The sequence below is a fragment of the Marmota flaviventris genome, chromosome 4 (genome assembly GCF_047511675.1).
Source record: "Marmota flaviventris isolate mMarFla1 chromosome 4, mMarFla1.hap1, whole genome shotgun sequence".
NCBI classification, from domain to species: domain Eukaryota; kingdom Metazoa; phylum Chordata; class Mammalia; order Rodentia; family Sciuridae; genus Marmota; species Marmota flaviventris.
In genome coordinates, this window is record NC_092501.1 from 165,323,077 (window position 1) to 165,346,399 (window position 23,323).

The 23,323-nt window shown below is 42.5% G+C and overlaps 1 protein-coding gene across 4 annotated transcripts in view; it reads left to right on the forward strand.

The window, feature by feature from the left end:
- The window catches only part of Arhgef7 (Rho guanine nucleotide exchange factor 7), a 129,365-nt gene that overhangs the window by 17,512 nt on the left and 88,530 nt on the right, over window positions 1-23,323 (forward strand). For 3 of the 4 annotated variants that reach the window (XR_011707432.1, XM_027938833.3, XM_071611648.1), the window contains exon 2: window positions 12,024-12,110. Coding sequence is in view for 2 of the 4 variants with exons in the window: in XM_027938833.3 (XP_027794634.2) it covers window positions 12,024-12,110 (87 nt within the window). In the remaining 2 variants the exon portion in view is untranslated. Of the gene's footprint in view, window positions 1-11,903; window positions 11,943-12,023; window positions 12,111-23,323 lie in introns of those variants that run through there. The other variant, XM_027938834.3, reaches the window with a different exon arrangement.

Here is a 23,323-nt window from a genome sequence, read left to right on the forward strand (position 1 = left end):
TTCCTGTGATAATGACATGAATCAGTGCACGAAGGCAGAGCCCCCATGACCACACACCTGCTTAACAGTCCTGCCTCCCAACAGCGGCAGTGGCAGTGGCAGTGCATTTTCATCATGAGCATTGGAGTGGACATTCAGATCACAGCAATGAACTGAAGCCCACGGTTCCTATGATAGTTCATCTTGTACATTGCTTGGTCGTGATAAATGTACAATGACATATCCACTTTATAGTATTGTATAGCACAGTGTCACTGCCCTAAAATCCTCTGGCCCCTTACGCTCCCTCCCTTCAGCCCTAGACAACTACTGATCTGTCTCCACAGCTTTGTCTTTTCCAGAATGTTATATATTTGAAATCATATAGTTTTTCCCACTGGCTTCTTTCAATATACATTTAAGGTTCCTCCATCTTTTCATAGTTTGATGGTGCACTTCTTCTTCTTCTTTTTTTAATCATTGAATAACATGTTGTTTCACATACCATTATTTGTTTATCCATTCATATCCTGGTAAATTCCAAGATTATGAGTAAAGCTGATAAAGACATCTGCTTACAGATTTTGTGTGGACCTAAGTTCTTAAAAAACTTATTTGGGGGGCTGTGGCTGTGGCTGTGGCTCAGCAGTAGTGCACTTGCCTGGCATGTGTGAGGCACTGGGTTCTATTCTCAGCACCGCACATAAATAAATAAAATAAAGATCTATCAACAACTAGAAGAATGTTTTTAAAAAAACTCATTTGGGTAAATACCAAGGGGCACAATTGCAGGCTTGTATGATAAAGACTACATTTAGCTTATAAGAAACCACCAATTGCCTTCCAATTGGCTGTACCATTTCGTATTTCTGCGGGCATGAATGTGAATTCTTGTTGCTCCACATCCTCACCAGCATTTGGTGTTGTCGGTGTTCTGGATTCTGTTCATTTAAATCTGTGTGTAGTGATACTGTGCTTTAACCTTCATCCCCCTGGTGATGTATAACAGGGAGCATCTTTTCACATGTTTACTTGTGCGATGGTTTGGGAAAGTGTCCCTCAAAGGCCCATGTGTTGAAGGCTTGGTCCCAGCCTATGGTGCTACTGGGAGATGGTATAGCCTTTTAACAGGTGGGGTCCTAGTGGGAGGAAGTCGAGTCACTGGGGCATGTCCTTGAAGGGGGTATTATGATCCTTGCCCCTTCTGCCACATGGTCCTGCCTTGCCACAGGCCTCAAAGTAATAAGAGCCAAATGACCATGGACTGAAACCTCTCAACCACGAGCCAAAGTAAATCCTTCCTCTTTATAAACTGATTTACTTCAGGTATTTGTTCCAGCAACAGAAAGCGGACTAACACACTTGGCATCTACGAGTCTTCTATGTTGTCTCTTCAGGTATTTTGCCCCCCCCCCCTTTTTTTTTTTTTGGTGGTACTGGGGATTGAATCCAGGACTGCTCTACCACAAACCCATACCCCCAAATCTTTTTATTTTTTGAGACAGAGTCTTGCTACATGTTGAGGCTGGCCTTGAACTTGTGATTCTCCTGACTCAGCCTCCAAAGTTGCTGGCATTACAGGTGTGTATTGCCAAGCCTGGCTTCTTTTGCCCATTAATTTTTTTCCTTATTGTTAATTTTTAAGAATTCTTTATATTTAGGATACAAGTCTTTGGCTGTGTGTTTTGCAGATCCTTCTTTTACCAGTCTGTGGTTTGTCTTCTCATTCTCACAGGAATTGGCTTTTTCTCTGCATGAAAAAGTGTGGAACTTTGAAGGGTTTTGGGCAGAGAAGTGATGTGACTTCTGATTTGATGTATAAGCAAGCAGTGAGATACCTCAGTTATATGAACAGACTTCTTGTGTATATACTGGCAGCCTTATCTTCAACTAATGAAGGTTGTTTGTCTAAGTGGTTTTTAAAAATTTTATTTCCTCAAGTATGACTGCTGCGCATCTTATTGAAACTGTGCTCTATTTACTCAGGTCACATTCTGCCAATAACTTGAGTGTTGGGTGGCAATGAAGTTTCCTATCAGCTTTTGGTCACTTATTGATAATATGAAAGTCCCATTGGCTCTGAATTTTTTCCTGCAGGTTTTTTTTTTTTTCCCTTAACCTCCTGCAAGCACCCTGGGCTAGTGCTGTTCCGCACCCTCCTCCTGGCTCTTGGCTATCCTCGCTAGGGCAAGGCTTACCTGCTATTTATAGAGATGTGCTTAGCCCTGGTGTCCTCTGCTGTTCCCAACCCCTTAGTTGTTTCTTCCCGAGTGAAGGCCTCCCTTTTGCTTCACTGGCTCCTCCGCACAATGTGCCAGTGCTCTCTGCACTCCTTCAGTGACCTCTCAAACATGGACCAAAATGGAACTCTTCCCAAGTGGTCATGTCCCGTCTTCTGTAATATGGCTCTGAGGCTTCTCCTTGCCATAAATGCAGCTTCTTGAGCAGTTTAAAAAGCACAGATAGGTTCTTCAGCTGGGAAGAATTGGAACAAAGGCTACTGCCTGGAGTGCCCAGTCACAGATGGTGTCACTGTGTGTGCAGGGGTGTGTGGGAGAGTCCTCAGAAGTGAATCTGAGTAGCAGTCAAACCAAATGGGAAATGGCAGGGCAGCCATCAGCAGTCCTGAGACATCTGAGAACAAAATTTAAATGTGGAATGCCATCAGGGACTGCTGGAGAAGGGATGTTCCCTTGTTCCAGTAACAGAAAGCGGACTAACACACTTGGCATCTACGAGTCTTCTTTGTTGTCTCCTCAGGTCTTTTGCCCTTTTTTTTGGGTGGTACTGGGGATTGAATCCAGGACTGCTCTACCACAAACCCATACCCCCAAATCTTTTTATTTTTTGAGACAGAGTCTCAAACAGCATGTGTGTGAGGTATGCCTGGTCAGTGGGGATGCATGTGCTCACAAGGTGGGCCTCCCTGCACCTAGGGTGCTCACACTGTTGCCACCAGCACACACGGCAAGGACCCACTCTTCCATCGAAGGCCACAGGCCTTCTCCACGTATTCTTCAACAGAGGGTCTTCAGAAATGGAACCATCAGCTATTCTGAGATGGGATCAGGAGACAAAATCAACACCGAGGGAACAGAAGCCAAGTAGAATGGAGCCCAGGCAGCAAGTAATGAGTGGCTCAGATTCACAAAATGCTGTGCTGTAACTCCTGGGCTGTTTTCGTTAAGTTACAAGCATGACTGACATAGGAGGGTGACTGTGCCGTGATGAACAGGCACAACTTTGAAGACAATCTCTGGCCACAAGACTTTGTCTGAGTTCTTATGAATTTCTAATGTTCTTTGTGTTCCTGAGTCGGGATCCTGCCATGCCTTCTGCCGGCTGAGCCGCTGCCCAATGTCGGCATCCCCAAGGGGCTGACCTCCAACCGTGGCAGCACCTCTGCCTTTCCAGGTTGCTTTCACTTGCCACCTAACGTTCAGCTCCCTGTGTTTACCTAGCATCACTGGGAAAACCTACAGCTTGTGGACAGATTTAGTCTAGGTTATGTGATGGGTGCTTTATCCTTCAACATTTTCTTATCCATGTTTGGCATTGGCATGAATTTGGGACAGTTGCCACCAGCTCTGAAGGACTTCACATGCTTTTGGAGTCTGTGGGAACCAAGCCTCAGGGGATAGGAGTTAATTTAAGCAATGCAGCCTTGGTCATCTCCTCCATGTGTCACGTCTCTGGCATATCTGACTCTACATATTTGTAAATCTGGCCAGTTTCAAACTAGTGGAAAAAATTTTGTTTCTCCCTATGTGACTAGCACTCCATATAGGAGCTGGGTTTTGGGGTATGTTGAAGAAAGCAAGCAAAAGAAAGTGCACATTATTAAAAGTTTAATTGTCTTTCAGCAAACTACTGGGTAGTAGGCTATATACTTTTGAGAAGTAGTTTACTTATCTGATATTTAGCAACCAAATCTTTTAATTTTCTGCTTGATGCTTCATTTCTTTTCCAATGGATTTGGAAGACCTGTCCAGTGGATGGATGGCCAAGTGGGCTCCTTTCACCTGTGTTTCACTCCACTTCACAGCATGTCCTATGGAATAATAGGCAGAGAGCACAATGAAGAAAAGGAGACTGCAGGAGCCTAACTAGAATAAAGCAGTGACTACCATGTAATTGAATATTAGACAAGCCATTAAATGCTAAGTAGGCTTTTAAAGGTAAATTTAGGATTTCAAACCCAGCACTGCATTTTGGTAACCTAGAGATTTTACTTTAATGTAACCTAGAGATTGTATAGAGTTGTTGGTCCATTTTGTGGAAGCACTGCAGTCCATTTAATCTGCTTTCTAAATGGTTTCCTATCTTTGGAATTACATGCTACTCTATTTTCAGCTGCCACCAGGAAGCTCTGCAAGTTAGGGTCGCAGCAGAAAATAGATGGCCCCAAAACAGAGGCTGGAGTGAGTAATGAGACCATGTATGAAGTGAGGGCAGGGACAAGTAGAACCCTGAGATGGGGCAGTTTCCTGGAAGCCATTATGCCCCTAAGTGTGCAGGGACTGGTGGGGAGAAGCAGGAAACTACCAGAGCTAGGAAAGCTGTAGCTGCAGGAGGGGCTTCCTAATGGGAGCTGTTGTCAGTAGAGGAACATGGTTGGCTTTCTGGGTGGAGGCTCTGATGTGCAGTGTTTGTGGATCTCTGAGGTATAAACACTTCCATTGTGGCTGATTTCAAGCTGCAAGGTGATGTTACTGAAAGCAGAGTAGGGGTGAGACACAGCCAGCTCTGTGAACCTATACCAGCACACAGCCAGTGCCACTTAGCAGGAGGTGCCCCTCCTTCCCAGCCATGGTCTCCTAATGGCTGAAACCCAAGGCCACAGTGCAGGGAGCCTGGGTTATGTGGCCCTCCAAGGGCAGCCTCCCAGAGCAGAGTGCACTAATGACGTATGCAGCACGTCATTCTGAGCAGTCATGTCACCACTAAGTAACAGACCAACCTGAAGTGTTTTCTATTACCTTTCCACTTGAAGGTTATCTCAATTGCTCTGTGATAAGTGACTTTGGTGTTGCATGTTGGTTAGGTTACTTGGTTGACTATTTAACAAGAGGTGCCTGTGGGTTGCCACTAGAGAGCAGATGTCTAATGGGGAGTTGAACTGTGCCCAAGTAGGTCATCATGTGATAGGTGCCACAGCCAGGATGAGGTTCTCAAAGCAGTTGATTCTCTTCAGCTGGTTGATGAGGCTGTTGATGACAAAGACCTGGGGACCTTTGTTCTGTGGTAAGGAAGTTGTTATTCTAGTGGGAGAAACACCACTTTCTTACTTTCAGTTGGCATATACCACTAGTTCTTGAAGTCTGGTCCTGGTATCATTAGCATCTCCCATGAACTTGGAAGAAATTCAGATTCTTGGGTTCCACCTAAAGCTGTTCCTCCAGTTGATTCTGATGTTATTCCACACCAGTGGTTCTCAAATCCCACTGGAGATTGGAAGCAGGTGGGGGATTTCACACACACAAGACTGCAGTGAGAGCCACTGGGAACCAGGGCTGGTGGGGAGTTAGATGGAACTCTGTGGTTCTGTTGTCTTCATTATGGTTGCTAAGGCAGCACCAGGCTTGCTCATTCATTTACCTTGCTGATGCTGCCTGCCTTACTTCTCAAGCAGTTTGTCTTTAAACTATTTGGTACAGGTGATTGAGTCCAGGGACACTTTCCACGGAGCAACATACCTAGCCCCTTGTTATTTTGAGACACTGTCTTACTACGTTGCTTAGGGCTTCGCTAAGTTGCTGAGGCTTGCCTTGAATTTGTGATCCTCTCGCCTCGGCCTCCTGAGCTGCTGGGATTGCAGGTGTGTGCCACTGTGCCTGGCTCTCACTCTTTTTAAACACTTTCCAAGTCTGACTGGAAGAAGGCAGCTGCCTTAATTGGCGCTTTGCAGTGACTCTGGGTGGAGTCGACTGTCCCTGGGCAGCTGTTGAACGCCGAAGGCAGCTGCAAAGGTTTCTAGAATTTGATCCTAGCATTGCCTTGAGATTATGTGGCCAATTTTCACGCAAGACACACCATTCCTCAAATATTAAGCATAATTTTATATTTCTAGGGGAAACTGCAATTGTTTGGAAAGCAGTCTTGGTCTGATTAGTTTTTAATGAAAAAACCTGGAGTTTATTATCAATGGAGAGTTTGGGACAGAACTTCTGGGAAGTTGGGCAGAGTTGGTGGTCACTTGAGTCCTAGAGGTACATGGAGGACAGCCCTTCCTTTCAGTTGTGAAGGCTTTGCCAATGGTGTGAATGGTCTTATGTGGCATTTTGTGGATGAGTTTCCATCACTTTTGGGCAAATACTTGCTGGAATTTAGGGTTTAAGTTTAACTTGGCAAGAAACTGCCAGTTCTTCAGGTAAAACAGTATGCTGTCAAGTCATGAATGAGAGTTCCAACTGTTTTCAGTCTTACCAAGAATGGATATTGTCTGCATTTTCCACATGCCCCATTCTCGTGGGTGTGTAATTTTAGCTGTGATTTTAATTTGCATTTCTGGGATAACTAATAATGTGCTCCCTGCACATCTTCTTTGATAAAGGACAGGACTTCTACTTGTCTTGTTCTGTATCATAATATTCCACTGTTTTTCAATGTAGTTTTACTCATGAATTAAGGTGCCCTTGACTAGGTACCTTTCTTGAACACTCCATAGACTTCTAATATGTCACACTTTGACAGGGTCTTGCTATGAGCTCAACTCATGAGCTCAAGTGAAGTCCTACCTTAGCCTCCTAACTAGATAATAGATGCACACCATCATGCCCAGCTTAAAATGTCACATGTTTGAATATGCAGTTCCACTAGCTTTTTCATCTACCAGGGTCAAGATCACATTTGGTGCTGGATAAGCCTCTAGCCCCACCCTGTCAGTAGTACTTCTGTGGTTCCAAGTGTGCCTCTGTGTGGCTGCACCTGCACCTGCATGTGTATTCTTGCCTCACTGAGGTCAGAGACCTTGTCTCACTCTGCTTTGCATTCCTAGTGCTTGTAACATGATCTGCTATGGAGTCAGGGCTCAAGAAATATTGCTGATAATTTGTAATACATTTGATTCTCCCAACATCTCAATGAGAAAGCCTGTTAGCCTCATTTCTTAAGGTGGAGAATAGGTATTATAAAATTATCTATTATACTTAGGTTTCACTGGGTATTTTTTTTTAAGGGTAAGGATCCAGAGGGGTCACATGACTTGTCCTAGATGACATATTAGAGAGCCAGACACTACTTATTTACTATAAAGTTTGAATCTTTAATACAAGTTTTCCAAACAGGTTTGTTCTTTGAAGTAGCAAGCTATATGCACCCAGATCTGCATACAGGAAGACTTTAAGAGCTTTGTGGGCACTGCATAGTTTCCAGGGAGTCAATTTCCAGACCCTTGGCCTGCATATACTTATCTGCAGCTGACTGGTGTGAGATGGTGCCTGTGGTGTTTTGCCTCCTCTTCATAATAGCCTTCTCTCACTTTGCACAAAAAGGCAGACCTTTCACCCACTTGTTGTCCTCTTAAGGTGTGGTGCTGCAAGATGGAAAACCTGAAGGCCACGTAACAAAGGGATAACTAGACTAGGGTTCTGAGGTGTCAGTGACGGTTTTGCAACTCTAGGGTCTCCACTACTTAGTTTTCACATAAACTGAAGGAGACTCTAGTCAAGTTATTAAATAATGATTTAAAAACATTTATGATAGGTCATATCTGGATTTTGGCCATGCAATTCAGAAAGCTTCAGCTTTATTTCATTTTTAGGTGTTGGAGAATGAACTCATATGCTAATAAGCATGTATTCTGTGTGGGCAGTGTGCTCACCACTGAGCTACACCCGAGCTCCTAATTCAGAAGGCTTCAATGAATTAAGTTACATCACAAAATTACTTTCATATCCATGTGCTTATCTTTGTGAACAAAATTTCTCATGTGTGTAAAAAAGCCCCAGTCAGGAAAGCACTGATGTTAGACTACATCTCATTCTAGCAGAAAAGTGATAATTGTCCATGGGCAAATGAGTTAATTAAAAGAGGAAGCCCCATATTTCTCATTAAGATACACATTTCCAATTGTTTTGCTTTTTATATTTAATAATTATCAAAAACTATAGTATATCATTTCTATCATTTGTGTACTCATGATAGTTAAGTCAGAAGAAAAATCTTAACAATGAGGTCCTTTCAGCTGAAAAATCTTAAGTGTAGAATAAATTCTTGTTACTGTGGTAGCTCTGTTCCATAGTTATCTCAATCACTATATTCTCCATGACTGAGACATTGCTTCTAGGGGAGACACAGGATTACGTTTGTCTGAGAGTCTGGTGACAATACTTTGTCAATCAATGAATACATGATCTTGTTTTATGTTTTGTTTAAAGATGGCTAATATTTATTACAAACAGCTGTAGAGAGGATTTCTTTATAATGAACACAGTTTCAATTACAGCATATATAATATGCTCTACCATGGCTGTACTAGTTGAACTCTTCCACTGAGTCATATATACACACCATACATATACAGAATGCTCATAAAGACTTAAGTAAGCAAAGCACTGTGAACACATACTATATAATATGAAATGCAAATGAAGTTCTGAAAAAAGCACTGAGCAAGTTAGGCATTTAAAATTGTATAAAAATGTTAACAGTTTACTGTAGATGGAACTGCAGGAGGTGTGGTTTAACCCCAAGACCTTGGCTTGCCTGTGAAGACCAAATGGTGGACTGGTGGAACTTACCTGGAGAGAGGAAACGTCAAGGAGATGGGATGTTGTGATCCAGCAGTTCTATCTTTTGCATCTTTCCCTCTAAAATTGGCTAGAAAAACTGCTTCAGCTTTGTTTGCCTGTTTTCTCCTCAAATCTTTAAGCATTTCTGAATAAGGGACAAATGCAGTGGAGGTGAGGCGCTTAAATGTGAGACTGCGTTCAAGCATAGGGTCACATTCTTCCATGTCACTGAAAATTTTTTCCAGGGCAGAATTCCACTCTGATATTTTGGCTGCTGTAAGAGGAATAATTCTTGGAGTCATGGGCTGGCTGACATCACTATCTTGACTTTCATCACTGATTCTGATACCATGTTTTGCCATCTCATCCAGATCTTTGTTGGTGGGTTCTACTGCCTTCTCTGCCAAAATTTCCTCCACATCTTCTTCCCTCATGTCATTGAAACCCTTTCCACTTATTTGTTGTGCGGTACACATTATGTTTTTGACATGTTATGTTTTTTATATTTTCTGTAACACCTTCAAAGCCTTCAAAAGTTTTCACACAATTTGGCCACTTTCCCAGCAGTTATTGATAATAGTCTGTTTGATGTTATCCCAAGCTGTGCCAACATAATCAATAACATTGCGGATAGTCACTGATTTCCAGTAATCTAACATGGTGGCTTCTTGGTTGGCAGCAAGTGTCTCACAAGCTTTACTGTACAGCTCTCTCATGTACTGTGCCTTGAAAGCTTTTATTATGCCTTGATTGAGGGGCTGGATGAGAGATGTAGTATTGGGGGGCATGAAAAGAACTTCCACATTGGGGTGGGCATTTTCTAGTTCTTCATGGCAATGAACTGGGGCATTATCCAAAATTAATAAAACCCTAAAGGCAAAGTTTTTGCTCTGGAGATAGCATTCTACTTCTGGGACAAAGCAATTGTGGAACCAATCCCAGAATATTTCAGATGCCATCCATGCTTTTTGGTTCCATCTCCAGTGGAGTGGCATACAGTTCAAATTCTTCCCTTTAAGTGCACCATTAGGGGCTTGCATTTAAAGTTGCCCTTAGCATTGGTGCATAGCAGCAAGGTTGTGTGATCTTTGAGTATTTTAGAATCAGGATCCTGGGAAGTTTTTTGCATCACGTAAGTTCATTTGCCAACATTCTTGTAAAACAAGCCAATCACATCGGCATTGAAAACGTGCTCTTCAACATAACCCTTTTCATGTATAACACTCAACGGTACTTTTTAAATTCTTCTGCGGCTTCCTGGTGTGCAGAACCATCCTTGACTGCAAGTTTAAAGTTTTTCATGCTGTATCGTCTTTTGAAACGTGCAAGCCAGCCTGCACTAGCTGAGAATGATTTAACATGTTCCTGACCCTGGGTTACGTGACTGTAAATTTTTTTGGCTTTCAGCCTCACAACAATGCTTTCCACTATACTTTTTTTGTTGATCATCATCTCATGAATCCACAAATTTAGCTGCTTTTCCATGGCTTCGTCACGTACTACAGATGTTACTTTAGCGCTCTCTGGAGCAGCCTCACTCACAGACCTGCAAATATCTTCTTCCTTTTTCTGGATGTATTGTATTGTTGACTCATTAACATTGAACTCACGGCCAACAGCACTATAACTCATGCCCAAACGGAGCTTTCCTAGCACATGAATTTTTTCTGTAAGACACATCACAACTTTCTTACGCTTAGGAATGCTAGGCAGCACTTTAGCACTACTCTTGGAGGCCATTTAAAACAGCAAAATCACCAAACGAAGGTACAAAAATCAAAAAACGTTTCCTAGACTATGTAAAGGATATTGTTTATAGTTATATATTGTTTATAGAGAACTAACAAGAAAGCAGAGCTTGGCCTTCTTCAAGTCCCACTGGGACATGCACACAAATTGATTAGAGTTTCTCACTGCTCTGCACTTGTCCATAAATGCCTGAGAATGTGCCATGAGTATCTGTTTTGTGATTACATATGTATGGGTGTCTGGCAAAAAAGATGCCGTGATCAGTAAGGCTTTAAAGCATAAAGATACATTAGCATACAGTTCTGTGGGATGAATAGAATAGGAATGACTTAAAGGAGAAAATGATGTTTGCCTTTGAAAGAAGAGTTTTTTCATAAGTTTCTTAAGATGGAGAATGGGTATCATATCTCTACTGTATTTAAGATTCCATTGGGTATTTTTTTAAAAAGGTATAACCTGAATTTTAAAATGCTGTTATCAGAATGTCGGAAATTATATCCTTTCCAAATATTTAAAATGATGGCAAGAAAATTCAGATGTCAACTACACATGTGGTGTATATTCCTAGAAAATTCTTCCGGGGTAGAGAGAAGCACAGTGCACGAGGTGGCGGCTTTGGTTTTGGTGTTCTACTCTTCACTTTTACTGACAAAAATAAATCTGTTCAGCGTGGAGGGAAACGTGCTAGCCTTGTCTCTAGGGCTTTTCAAACCTCACTTCCTCTCTTATGGCATCGATGAACACCCTGGTTTTGATTGGTAATTTTAAAAGATCCAGGACTCCTGAGCAGCCCGATGGAGTGAGTGCCGTGATTTCTCCCCGCAGGGCAGCGGCTCCACACGCTGCAAGTCTGGACGATGTGTGGGTGCAAATAGCAACGCTCGGTTCTGACGCAGTTCAGAACGGAAAGGATCTGATTTAAAAATGACCCTTGGGTCTAAAAACGAGCCGCCGCCGGGACGTCTCGGGCTCCCCCGCGGTGCTGGTCGCAGGTTTCCCGGCCCGGGTCGGCCGGGCGCCGTCTCCGCTCGGCGCCCCGCAGCGGCCACCGCTCCGCGGGCGTCTCGGCGCCGCCGGGCGGTGGCCTAGGCGGCTGTTGGGGCTAATCGCCCACGAAGCGCACGGCCTGCATTCGGGAAAGAGGACATCGCACTTTAGCCCAACGCGCCTATTACCTTGCTAACCGTTTCAAGTTAGGCAGGAGACTAAAATCGCACTCTCCATGAACCCAGGTGAGAAAGCAGGGGCGTCGGGGATGCTCGGCCGCCGCGGCCGTTCTCCCGGCTCCCTCCGGGCGGGCGGCAGGGGAGCAGGCGCTGGGGACCGGCCGAGAACGGCGGCGCGGCGGGCAAGGACCCGGCGCCGGCCGGAAGAGGTCCCTGCGGCGGCGGGGCGCGGTCTGATGGCGTCACTACCGGCGCCGGCCCACTTCCGGGTGAGGGCAGGGACGGAGATTGGTGCCTCCCGCAGGAAGGAAAGAGGGTGAGCGGAGCGGCGGCCGGGAGGCTCGGGGCCGCGCGGCCCGCCCGCCGCCGCGCTCAGCGCCCGCGCTGTGTGTTGCAGGTCTACCCGGAGCCGCGGAGCGAGAGTGAGTGCCTGAGCAACATCCGCGAGTTCCTGCGTGCCTGCGGGGCCTCCCTGCGCCTGGAGGTGAGCGCGGCGGCGGGCGGGGCGGGGCCGGGCGTCGGGAGAGGCGGGACGCGAGGTCCACGGGGCGCGGGAGCTCGGGGTGGAACCGGGAGGATGGGGGGTGAGGGCTCGTGAGGGTCTGGAATGTGGAGTGTCCCGAGGATCAGGGATGGGGGTCGTGAGGGCCCCAGGCGGGCGCGGGAGGGTCGGGGATGGGCATGGCTCGTGAATGGGGGTGGTGAGGGCCCACGGTGGCCGCGGGGCGGTCGGCGATGGGCGTCGTGAGGGAAGGGGACGGGGGTCTGAAGGGTCGGGGTGCGCGCGGCAGGGCCGACTGCGGGGCCGTGGGGGCCTGGTGTCAGGGCTGGGAGGACCAGGGTGGGGGCGTGAGGGGCGGGCACGGGGACCGTGAGGTCACGCTCGCGGATGAAAGCCAGAGGTCAGCGTCCAGCGATGGGGGTCCATGAGAGTCGGGGTCGGAGACGGGGTTCGTGAATGGCGGGACTCGGGTGGGCCTGGAGGGTCGCCCGTCCGGGTGCTTGTGGGAAGGCCGGGTGCGGGCTTCGTGAGGTTGGGGGCCAGCGACGGTGTCCGGAAGGTCATCGTCGCCCGTGGCGGGGGGATGCTGCCTGTAGCGCCCAGCTTTGTCCTCCCGCCTGCGGGCGACGTGGAGTTCTGGGCACCTGCCGGGGCTGAGCTCTTGGTTGAGGGATTATCTAGGACCCACGTCCACGTGTGGCTTGGTTCTCAGCAGTGTCTGGCAAGGCTGGGCTGAAATGAAGCGGACCTCAAACCCTGCTGGCCTCGCTCTTTTCTCTGCCTTTTCTTTCTCAGGCCAGTCATTAAGTGGTTTTACTGGATTCCTGATATTTCATGTTTATAAGTTAGACAACTCTCATGGACCTGGGTTTGGGTTTCAAAACGTGATTTGGGGGAGCAAGCCTCTTGCATAAGATCCAGAAATCTAGCTTGGCCTTCCTTGGGAGCAACAGGTTGATATAATTGCTGTCCTTTTTGCTACTTACCATGCTTAGGTTTGTTTTTTATCTGAGAAATGAGGTAGGTTAACACAAGCTCCCAGATATCAGCACATGTATGAAAACATATCTGATTACCAAACAGATGATTTTCTTTCCTGAAAGTCTCTTATAGTAGGTTTCTGGGGGAAAAAATGTAGAAGCCATGAATTAATTTTCTTAATTGAAATTAGACACATAGGAATTTATGGGGATTAAAGTATTTATTTATTTATTTGGCGCTGAGGATCGAACCCAGTGCCTCAGGCATGCGAGGCAAGCGCTCAACCACTGAGCTACAAACCCCAGCCCCAAAGTACTACTGTTTTTGTTAATGATTGTAAAAAATGTATTTTACCTTTGATGTGGGTAGGAAATATTACAAATAAGTGAAATAAGTGAGAAGTACTTCGGGGAGATCTCAAAAATCCCCATGGCTCTTTAAGAGGGAGAAAGACATTGTTTGAATAGATCTTCCCATTCTTGTATCTGCCTTGTCTTTCATGGTTAAATTTCCTTATTAGGTTGTGATAACATGGTTTGTTAGTGGCAGTTTTTACTTTACTTTGACCTTTGCTGTAACATTTTATTATCCTCTTCAGACTACTGTTTTGTGTGTGTTACCATATTTTAAAACCTGCTTGCTTATTGAGATCATAACTTCAATATGAGACTTAAAGGAAGTTGAATGTTAAACCCTCATTTTAATTTCCCAAAGGTTCCTGTTGATATGTGATGTGGTGCCTGTTTTTTATTTTTATTTTTTTTAAATATTTTTTTAGTTGTTGATGGACCTTTATTTTATTTATTTGTATGTGGTGCTGAGAATTGAACTCAGTGCGTCACACATGCTAGGCAAGCGCATTACCATTGAGCCACCACCCCAGCCCTGGTACCTGTTTTTTTTTTTTTTTTTTTAGTTTAGTTTTCGGCGGACACAACATCTTTGTTTGTATGTGGTGCTGAGGATCGAACCCGGGCCGCACGCATGCCAGGCGAGCGCGCTACTGCTTGAGCCACATCCCCAGCCCTGGTACCTGTTTTTAATGTTACAAATGTATATAAAGGGGCTGTAGAAGAATTTGTTAACTGATATGTCCCAGTCACCTACAGCAATGTTTGGCATAGAATAGGCCTTTGATAGGTATTTGTTATTGATCAAATAAGCTTGACAGTGATAGCAATAGCTTTCTTTTTAAATGAAAAAGTCAATCGACTTATTTTGTCTCTTCCAGTCAATTTAAAGTTCAGCAGAGGCAATACTAACATTCTTTCAAATTCAATATATTACGCTTAAAACTCCTAGTTACCTGAGATAATAAAAGCAAAAACAGTAAAAAGCACATGAAAAATTGTGTAATTGCGATGATGTTTTGGAAGTTCTCAAAGAAGGAACTCTGTCTAGCTCCAACTTGGGCTTCCCATTCTTGAGGAGATAGGCATGTTCTAAGAGGTCCTGTCTCCCATACAGAGCAGTACTTAGGAGAGCAGGGCTCTATGATCTTGACATGTGTTCTAGGATTTACACTTTCCATTTCTACCAAATTTTGAAGGGTGAGAGACTGAAAACATATACAAAATAAAGTATATATATATTTTTGTCCTAATTAATATCAGGGTCCTTTTCAGGAGTTATTTTAGTCTGAATTGTAATTGGACTATTTTTTGTATGTATATTTTCTAGTTTATTGCCAATTTAAACTTGCCTAATAATTTCTTGAAAAGAGAATTTCACTGAAAGTGATTGTTGCTAGATCAGTTTCTTTAATGCATAAACATGTTAATTAGCTGAAAAATATCAGATGTCCTCCAATGGGTTGTTTTGATTATGAAAGGAGTTTTATAATTTAAAGGAATATTGTGCAGTTTGCATTTATTGTTAAACTCTGAGAAGTAGTGTACATTTTAAGATGAAAAAATTTTGTATTTGTATTTTTTTTTAAATTTAAAAGTTGGGCAATTCTGTGCTAGAAAGCAATGCATACAACTTAGTTGACCTCATTATTTTCTTATAACTTTTTATTTGCTACTTAGCTTGTCTTTTTTGAAACTTAACTGGACACAGCAATGCCAGTTTCCTTCCATTTGTATTTTAAAAAAACAACCAAAATGATGATGATGAGTTAGAGTTTATGAAGTGACTAAGGCCAGTCAAGCAAATCGTAGATCATTTCTTCACATCAGGAGAAATCTGGAGTAGAATCTGTTTTCCAAGGTTTTGCTGTGTTACTTCCTGGACTCTTACTCAGTGTTGCAGCCATGAGGCTGTGTGTGCTTCAAATGATCACAGAGCATTCACCGCTACAGTTTTCTCGTGATATAGTGTTCTGTAGTTAAGCATCTGTAATTTACTGAGGCAGGTGAGCTGTAACTGTCAGAAGCAGAGGCTGCCTTCCCAGGAAAGCTGAATTTGGTTAAAACATCATATGTGTAGCATGTTTGTCTGTTTTTCATTCCAAGACCCAAAGTTAAGAACATATGATTCCATTTGATTATATGGTGGATTATTAACTTATGCCCAAACCAGTGTAATCTCAAGGATACTATCAGCAAAGTATTATGTAATATAATATAGCTGTTATATTATATATTATTTTGGTTGTTGAAGAAAAATGTCTGCTTTTCTCACTAGTTATATTCACACATTCAGAGATAGTGTAATACTGTTTTTTAGTTATTGATTTTGAAAAGTTGACAGGAAAGATGGATGTTCGCATTGTTATAAATGCAGTATTTCAGTTTATTGACTTTTCAAGCTACTCAAAAGTTCAAATTGTAGTTACGAAGTGAGAGCTGAACTTGACTTGTACTGACTCCCTCACCCCTCCAGTTTTCTTGGCACTGTTCTCTGCCCAGCTGGGTTAGGCCATCCTGAAAGGCAAGAGGTGATTGGTTGCCTCAGCAAGGGGACTCTTGGCAGATAATTTAATGTTGCCCAAGCTTTTCTGCTTAAGAACTGATTATGGATTCCCATACAATGTTACCACGATTGCTTTGGAAAAGAAAATACTTCAGGTAAAACTTAGGGTTGTCAAGAAGAAATATAGGGAATCTGTCAAATGCAAGTGGGCCTTTTCTGGAATTGGCGTGTTTGACCAGGTAGGATGCTAACCCTCTCTCATTGACCTCTCCACCTACTTGGCACACTACCTGATACTCAAGTTACCTGTTGCTTTAGGATTTTTTTAAACTATATTTTTAGTTCTAGATGGACACAATATCTTTATTTATTTATTTTTATGTGGTACTGAATCCAGTGCCTCACCCATGCGAGGCAGGTGCTCTACCGCTGAGCTACAGCCCAGCCCTGGGATTTTTTTTTTTTTTAATCAATTTAACTGTTCTTGTAGAACAGTGGAAGTAATTCAAAGTTACAGATGGTTTAGAATAAATTTGTTCTTTTCTCACCCTTATTCTTGGGAAATTTTGCTTATTTTTTTTGATCTTAGATTAGTATGAAATGTAGACCAGCTATTATATAAAGTTTGCTTTACAACTAGCTTCTTACTATTAAAAAAAATATATACATACACATATATTTTATTTTTTAAATTTATATATGGCTACGTGTATTTATGAGTACAGTGTGATGTTGTATGTGAACGCATGTAGAATAATTAAATTAAGTTAATCATATATTCATTGTCATATACTTATTTCTTTGTGGTGAGAATGTTTAAAATTTCTTTTAGCAGTCCTGACATATAGCAGTAATGCATATTTATTAACTGTAGTCATCATATTGTGCAGTAGTAGGTCACTAGAACTTATTCCTCCTCACTGAAACTTTGTACTCTTTGACCAGCATCTCCTCTTTCACCTAGCCTTTAACAGCCCCTAGTAACTGCTAGTTCTTCTCCTGAGTTAGACTCTTTTAGGTTTTACATGTAAGTGATATCATGCAGTGTCTTTCTGTGCCTGGCTTATTTGCTTACTATGATGTCCTTTAGGTTCATCCATGTAGTTGCAAATGGCAGAATTTCCTCCTTTTTTGAGACCGGATAGTATTTTATTGTATATATGTATCATATTTTCTTTCTCTATCCATTGATGCATATTTAGGTTATTTCTGTGTCTTGGCTTTTGTGAATGATGCAGCAGTGTACGTGTGAGTGCAGGTGTCTCTTCAACATACTGATTTCATTTCCTTTGGATATATACACAGTAGTAGGATGGCTGTATCATATGGTAATTTTAATTTTAGGTTTTTGAGGAATCCATACTGATTTTCATAATGGTTGCTGTAGGTTGTATTCCCATCAACTGAGCACAAATATTCCCTTTTTTCCACATTGTCACACCACTTATCTTTTGTCTTTTTGATGATAGACATTCTGACAAATAGGTGTGAAGTTTTAGTTTGCATTTCCCTGATATATCTGTTTGCCATTTATGTACATTTTTAGATATGTTTATTTGGGTGTTTTACTCGTGTTTTGATTGGGTTTTCTGGTTATTGAGTTGTTTCACTGTGTGAGTATCTTATATTTTGGATCTTAGCCCTTTGTCAAATATGTTGTTTACAAATACTGTTTGCCACTTTCACGGTTCTCTCTTTACTCTGTGGTTGTTTCATTCACTGTAGAGAAGCTTTTTAAAAAACCTACCTTTAGATTTGTTCTTTTTGCTCAGGATTGCTTTAGCTATTTGAGGTCTTATATGGTTTTGTATGAATTTTAGGAATTTTTTTTTTTTCTATTTCTGTGAGGAATGCCATTGGAATTTTGATAGGGATTTCAATGAATCCTTAGGTGGCTTTGGGTAGCATGGATGTTTTAATATTTTTTCACTACATAAACATAGTATGTCTTTCTATTTATTTATATTGTTTTCAGCTTTACCACTTTAGTTTTCAATATACAGACTTCTGTCTTGGTCAAATTTATTTGTAAATTTTTTGATGCTATTGTAAGTAAGATCGTGTTCTTCATTTGTTTTTCAGATCGTTTATTATTACTATATAGATGAGTTGCTAAGTTTCACATGTTGATTTTGTATTCTGTAACTTTACTGTATATTTTTTGGTGGAGTCTTTAGGATTTCCTGTATGTGGGAGCTTACCATTAACAAACAGAAGTGTTCTTTCTTTCCTACTCCTTGGATGCTTTTTTCTTGGCTAATTGCTTGTCTAGTATCCCCAGTATGATGTTGAATAGAAGTGGTGTGGGTGGGCGTGCATTTCTTTTTTCTGATTGCAGAAGGAAGAGCTGTTTGGCTAGCACTTTGGCTTCAGGTTTTTTTCCCTGCCCTACAGGGGTGGTCTCATTCATGTCATAGATTTAAATCTTTGCCAACTCTAATGTTTTGCTTGTTTTTACCAAGTTTGCATCTTTTAGCTAGAAATCATTACTTTCTTAAACTTCTTCACTTCTGTCATCATCTATAGTAATTGGTAGCTTCTCAGAGTAATTTTAGAAAACTAAAATCAGTCACTTCATAAGAATTGTGAAGTAGACTTGTAGTGCTGTGGGTGATGAATGGTAGGTCAGAGCACTTGCAGCTGGCTGTTGTAGTGTTGGTCTTCAGCAAACTCTGGGGACTTTCAGGGTCATTGTTTGCCTTTAGTAGTTGTCCATGAATGCCAGGATTGGCTTCGGCAGGAGTGGGCAATTAGTGCAGTGGCCCTGAGCTCCTTCACAGGTTGCTATTCTGCTCTGCCACTTGCTAGCTGTGCCACCTGTGAAATGGGGAAATATTACCTGCCCTTTGTGTTGTGAAAATAAGTAAACTAATATAAAGCACCTTGAAGAGTACTCTTCAGGTTTGAGATGCTAAATAGAAATTAGCTATTATTGTAATCACTATCATTCTTTTTTGTTTGAACCATGTTGTGTATTTTGTTTTTAAGTTTTTTTCTAGTAATTCATATGTATTATAAAAGGTTCAGAAATAGAGAAATGTAAGGAAAAAATGAAAAATTATATAATGCTACCATCTGGATATAATCAGTGTTAAAATTAATAGTTATTGTTTATTTTTTTTCCCATTGCACATATGTAAATATACTTTAAAAATACACATGACCTCATAATATATATATATATATATATATATATATATATATATATATAATGTTTTGTAACGCTTTAACTTGATAGTGTGACTGATTTGGCATGTTGAATATTTGTCTATTAATTTTAATGCTGCCTCTTGATTAATAATCCCCAATTTTGAATGTTGAGGTAGTTTTAAGTTTTCACTACTGTGAACAGTGAAGTTTGTGATGGACATTTCTTTACCAAAACCTTTGTCTTTTATTAATTTTATAGGGTAGATTTCCTGATGGGACACTGTAGGGTTAAAAGTAGAAACTTTTACAGGCTTTGAACACCTGCTACCATAGTGTCTGGAGAAATTTTGTCACTTTGCCTTGCCACAAGCAATATATGAGAATGTTTATTCCAAGGCTGCCCTGTGCCTGCCTGTGCCTGCCTGTGCCTGTCTCTCAGGGAGTAAAACCTCTTGCCTTGCTTGTACAAACATTTCTGTGTACATGGTAAACTCAGGTGTTTTCTGCATTGGATTTAGTGGAGGAGGATGTGAAATAGAAGCTGTTAGAATAGGAATTAAGAGTTGAAATTTGCAGTGCTTCCTTCCAGCTTGGCACAAGTTCCTGGGTGAGGGGCTGACAGGGTGACGCTGGGCTGCTCTGCACAAGTGGAGCTCTGGCTGGTTTTCCTTTGTGCTGCTGCTGGTTTTTTCATCTTCTGCCCTTAAAGCGGAAGAGTTGGGAAGGAGTGAAGGTGGCTGTCCAGCTGTGTAATGAGCTGGAGGGATTGAGAGAGAGGTTTTGGATAAGGAGAGACATTATCTGTTCCTAAATCACCATTTCTTCTCAATACTTCTGAAGGACAGAATCTTTTGCTTACTGTGTGGCTTTGCTTAATGCTCTATTCTCTTCTATATATTTTTGCCAAAGTTACAATTGAGATTTTGCCCCAAATAATAATTAAAAACACTGTTGGAAGAATTGAAACATGGAGGTTGTTTACACTGAAACTTAGTCAAAACTTGTTGATGCAGAATTAATTGACATACAACCAGAAGTGAGTCTGCTGTCTTCTAGGACTGAGATGCCCCACCCAGGTGTTATCTTCATCCTGGATTCAGATAGGTGTGTGATTAAGCCATTGACTGCAACTTTGCTTTGAAGGTTGAAGAAGCATCAGGGGTATGTTTGAGGCCTCACATCATTCTTTATTTAAGTTGGACTCATTCTGTGCTGTTATCTTGGTAGGCTTGATTAGGAAACAGTATTTATTAGCTGACTTATTGAATAAACTCTTAAGTGAGTTTATTCATGCCCATGCCAGAACTTCATTTAAGGAAGTTGAATTAAATTAATTGATGAGAGTGTCATCTGGAAGAAGAATTGAGCAGTAGTAGTTCACTTTGTAGGTACTTAAAAGCAAAACCATTTCTACTTAGACATTGTAATTGTGTTTTAATTTTGCCAGGCAGTAGTATCCAGGGCTGCTCTCTGTATTCTCTCTTGGTGTTTTACCAGGCTTGTGTAGGGTGAGCATATATTATCAACTCTGTATCCACTCTTTTTTGTGTGTAGGTGACTAGACTTCTTCCTTGATTTCAGATCTCTGGGATGTCTGATTGTCTAGATCAGTGCTATCCAATAGAAATATGTGGGTCAAACACATGCTTTTTTATTTTCTTGTAGCTGTGTTAAAAAAGTAAAAAGGATCTTGAAGCTCTTTTTAGTAATGCATTCTGTTCTAAGCCATTATATCCATAAAATTATTATTTCAATGTGATTATATAAACATGTTAGTGAAAATTTTTGCTTTCTTTTATGACAACTAATTGTTCAGATCTGCTGTGTGTGTGTTACAGTCACAGTACATCTCGGTTTGAAGTAGCCATATTGTGGGTGCTCAATAGCCCTGGGAGTGAGAGGTCACAGTGGAGTCTAGGTCATGCAAGAGGTGGGCAGGGGTGAGGAGTGGGGAATGAATCCAGCATTTGCTGAGAAAAGCTGTGTGCCCAGTCTGCCTGAGGTGTCCATGTGCATTTGCTTGATCCTCACAGTGCTCTGAAGGAAAGGAGCAGTTCCCAATTCCTCAGATTAGGAGATTGGTATCCAGGGTGGAATTCTTTTTCTGCACCTAATAGCTATGTTGCCCCTGGGCCTTGTTTTCTTCTTTTTAAGTAAGTAGAAACTTGGTGAGAAATGACCAGTAGCTACCAGAGCAGTGTTAAGGGTTGATTGAAGTAGTCTGATACTCAATAATTGTTGATTGTCCTTAGCATTTTAGCTGTCTTAGTGCTTGTGTGTGCCAGATGTGGATAGGCACTGTGGGCGGGGGTGGGGTGGGGTGAGGATGGCTGGAGTCTCTGGCAAGGTTAAATCTCGTGAAGGAGATGAACTGCAGGATTCATGCATAGGTAATGAGAAAACAAGTGCTTCTTGAGGGTAAGACTTAAATATTGAAGAGCTTCAGATGGTTTGGGTCTGAGTGAGGGCTTCTTGGACATGGTGGTCCTGGAGCTGCATCCTCCAGGAGGGCAGAGGAGCACACTGTGGGCGCAGTGAACTTGTGTGGATGAGAGCAGAGGGCTCAGGGGAAAGGCTGGAGGGTTGTTAGATTAATGCCTTCTGAGAGTGGTAGGAATCTAGGAATGTAGTCTGAACTGGGGAGAGCTTGCTGATGTAGGTGTGGTGTGGTTGGATGTCCTGTTGAAAGAGAAAGTTTGAAGGAAGAAGTGTGTGGGGCAGGGAGGAGCATGGAGCTAGTCCTGTGCCTTCTCCATGCTGGGTGTCCATGCTGTTGCTCCTCTCTCTGGCAGAGCCAGCCATATGTCCTGAGTAAACATCTGGTTCGTTTTTAGGTCAGGCACATGCATGACATTCATTAAACACCATGGTAGTTAGGTCCTCCGTATTGTCAGACAGTCATGAGGAAGTACTGTGGGAAGATGGACTTTGTGGTCAAGTAGTGTGACATGCTCTCTTGGCTGCATGTATATGAGCTTAGAAGGGGCCAAGGGCACACTGCCATCAGGTTGTGCTTTATGATGTCATCTATCCAGGAAGACATATACACATCTTGAAAGATGAATTGTATTTACAGCCTCAGGTGGAAGTGTAGTTTTCCTGTCTCCCTCTTGACCCCAAAGGCAAGCTTTTTTTGGTATTTCTCTTGGTCTCTCCTTCCCTGTTTCTACATAGTATTTGTCCACTGTTTTTTTTTAATTAATTTTAGTTATTAATTGTCTAAGGTGAGGTTATAGCTCTATTGGTTTCCCTTTGTCAACATCCCCTTCCTCCAGTTCAGGAGAATGTTTCAGTTTCTTTTTCCTGGAAGTATGACATGAAACCCCTTGGTGCCATGCCAGTTAGCCAGTGTCTTACATATAGATGACTCTGTGATGGTGAGCTATCACAGGTGTGAGAGACACACTTGAAGCCCTGCCTCCCTGAAGCACCAGTATGTGCCAGTGTGCTCATGGACTCGCCTTTTTCAGAAATTGAGTCACCCTAGCAGTACTCTCATGTGTCATCGTCTAGCAACTTCCTCTGCCTGATAGCAGGACCACACACAGGAGCCAGAATGAATGAAAAGTATTCAAGAGACAGAAAGTTGGAACCACCTTTTCCTTGGGAAACCTGAGGAAGTAAAAGTGCGGTGGAACAGGTGTGAATATTCTCTGAGGCACATGTGGAATTCTGGTAGGGGGACAAGCTGTCAGAGTACTCTCTTTCTGACCTGCTGGTCTCTTGCGTTGGGTGGAGGAGGGTCTGAGGCTGGTCCTAGCTCCTCTGGCTCTTCTTTCCTGCTGGTGATAGGGAAACCTGCAGGGCTGAAATGGTAGGAGAACCAAGCTGCAAGGTCCACCTTCACCCGGATCTGCTTCTGGGCTGCGGCCCTTTCTGCTCACCATTGTGGTGAGTGATATCTGTTCTAGCTTCAGCCCAGTGGGGTTATGGAGTGAGGTCCCCCCCATCCCTGCTCTGCTATCCAGTCACCCAGCACTGTTACCATTCAAGCTCAGAGAATCCCCACCTGCCATGGAAGGTCTCAAGCAGTTCTTGCTACCTGTAGGATAAACATGACTTTTCTCCTTATCTTTTTTTTTTTATTTATATATAACAGCGAATGCATTACAATTCTTATTACATATACAGAGCTCAATTTTTTCTATCTCGAGTTGTGTACATAGTATATTCACATCCATTCGTGTCCTCATACTTGTACTTTGGAT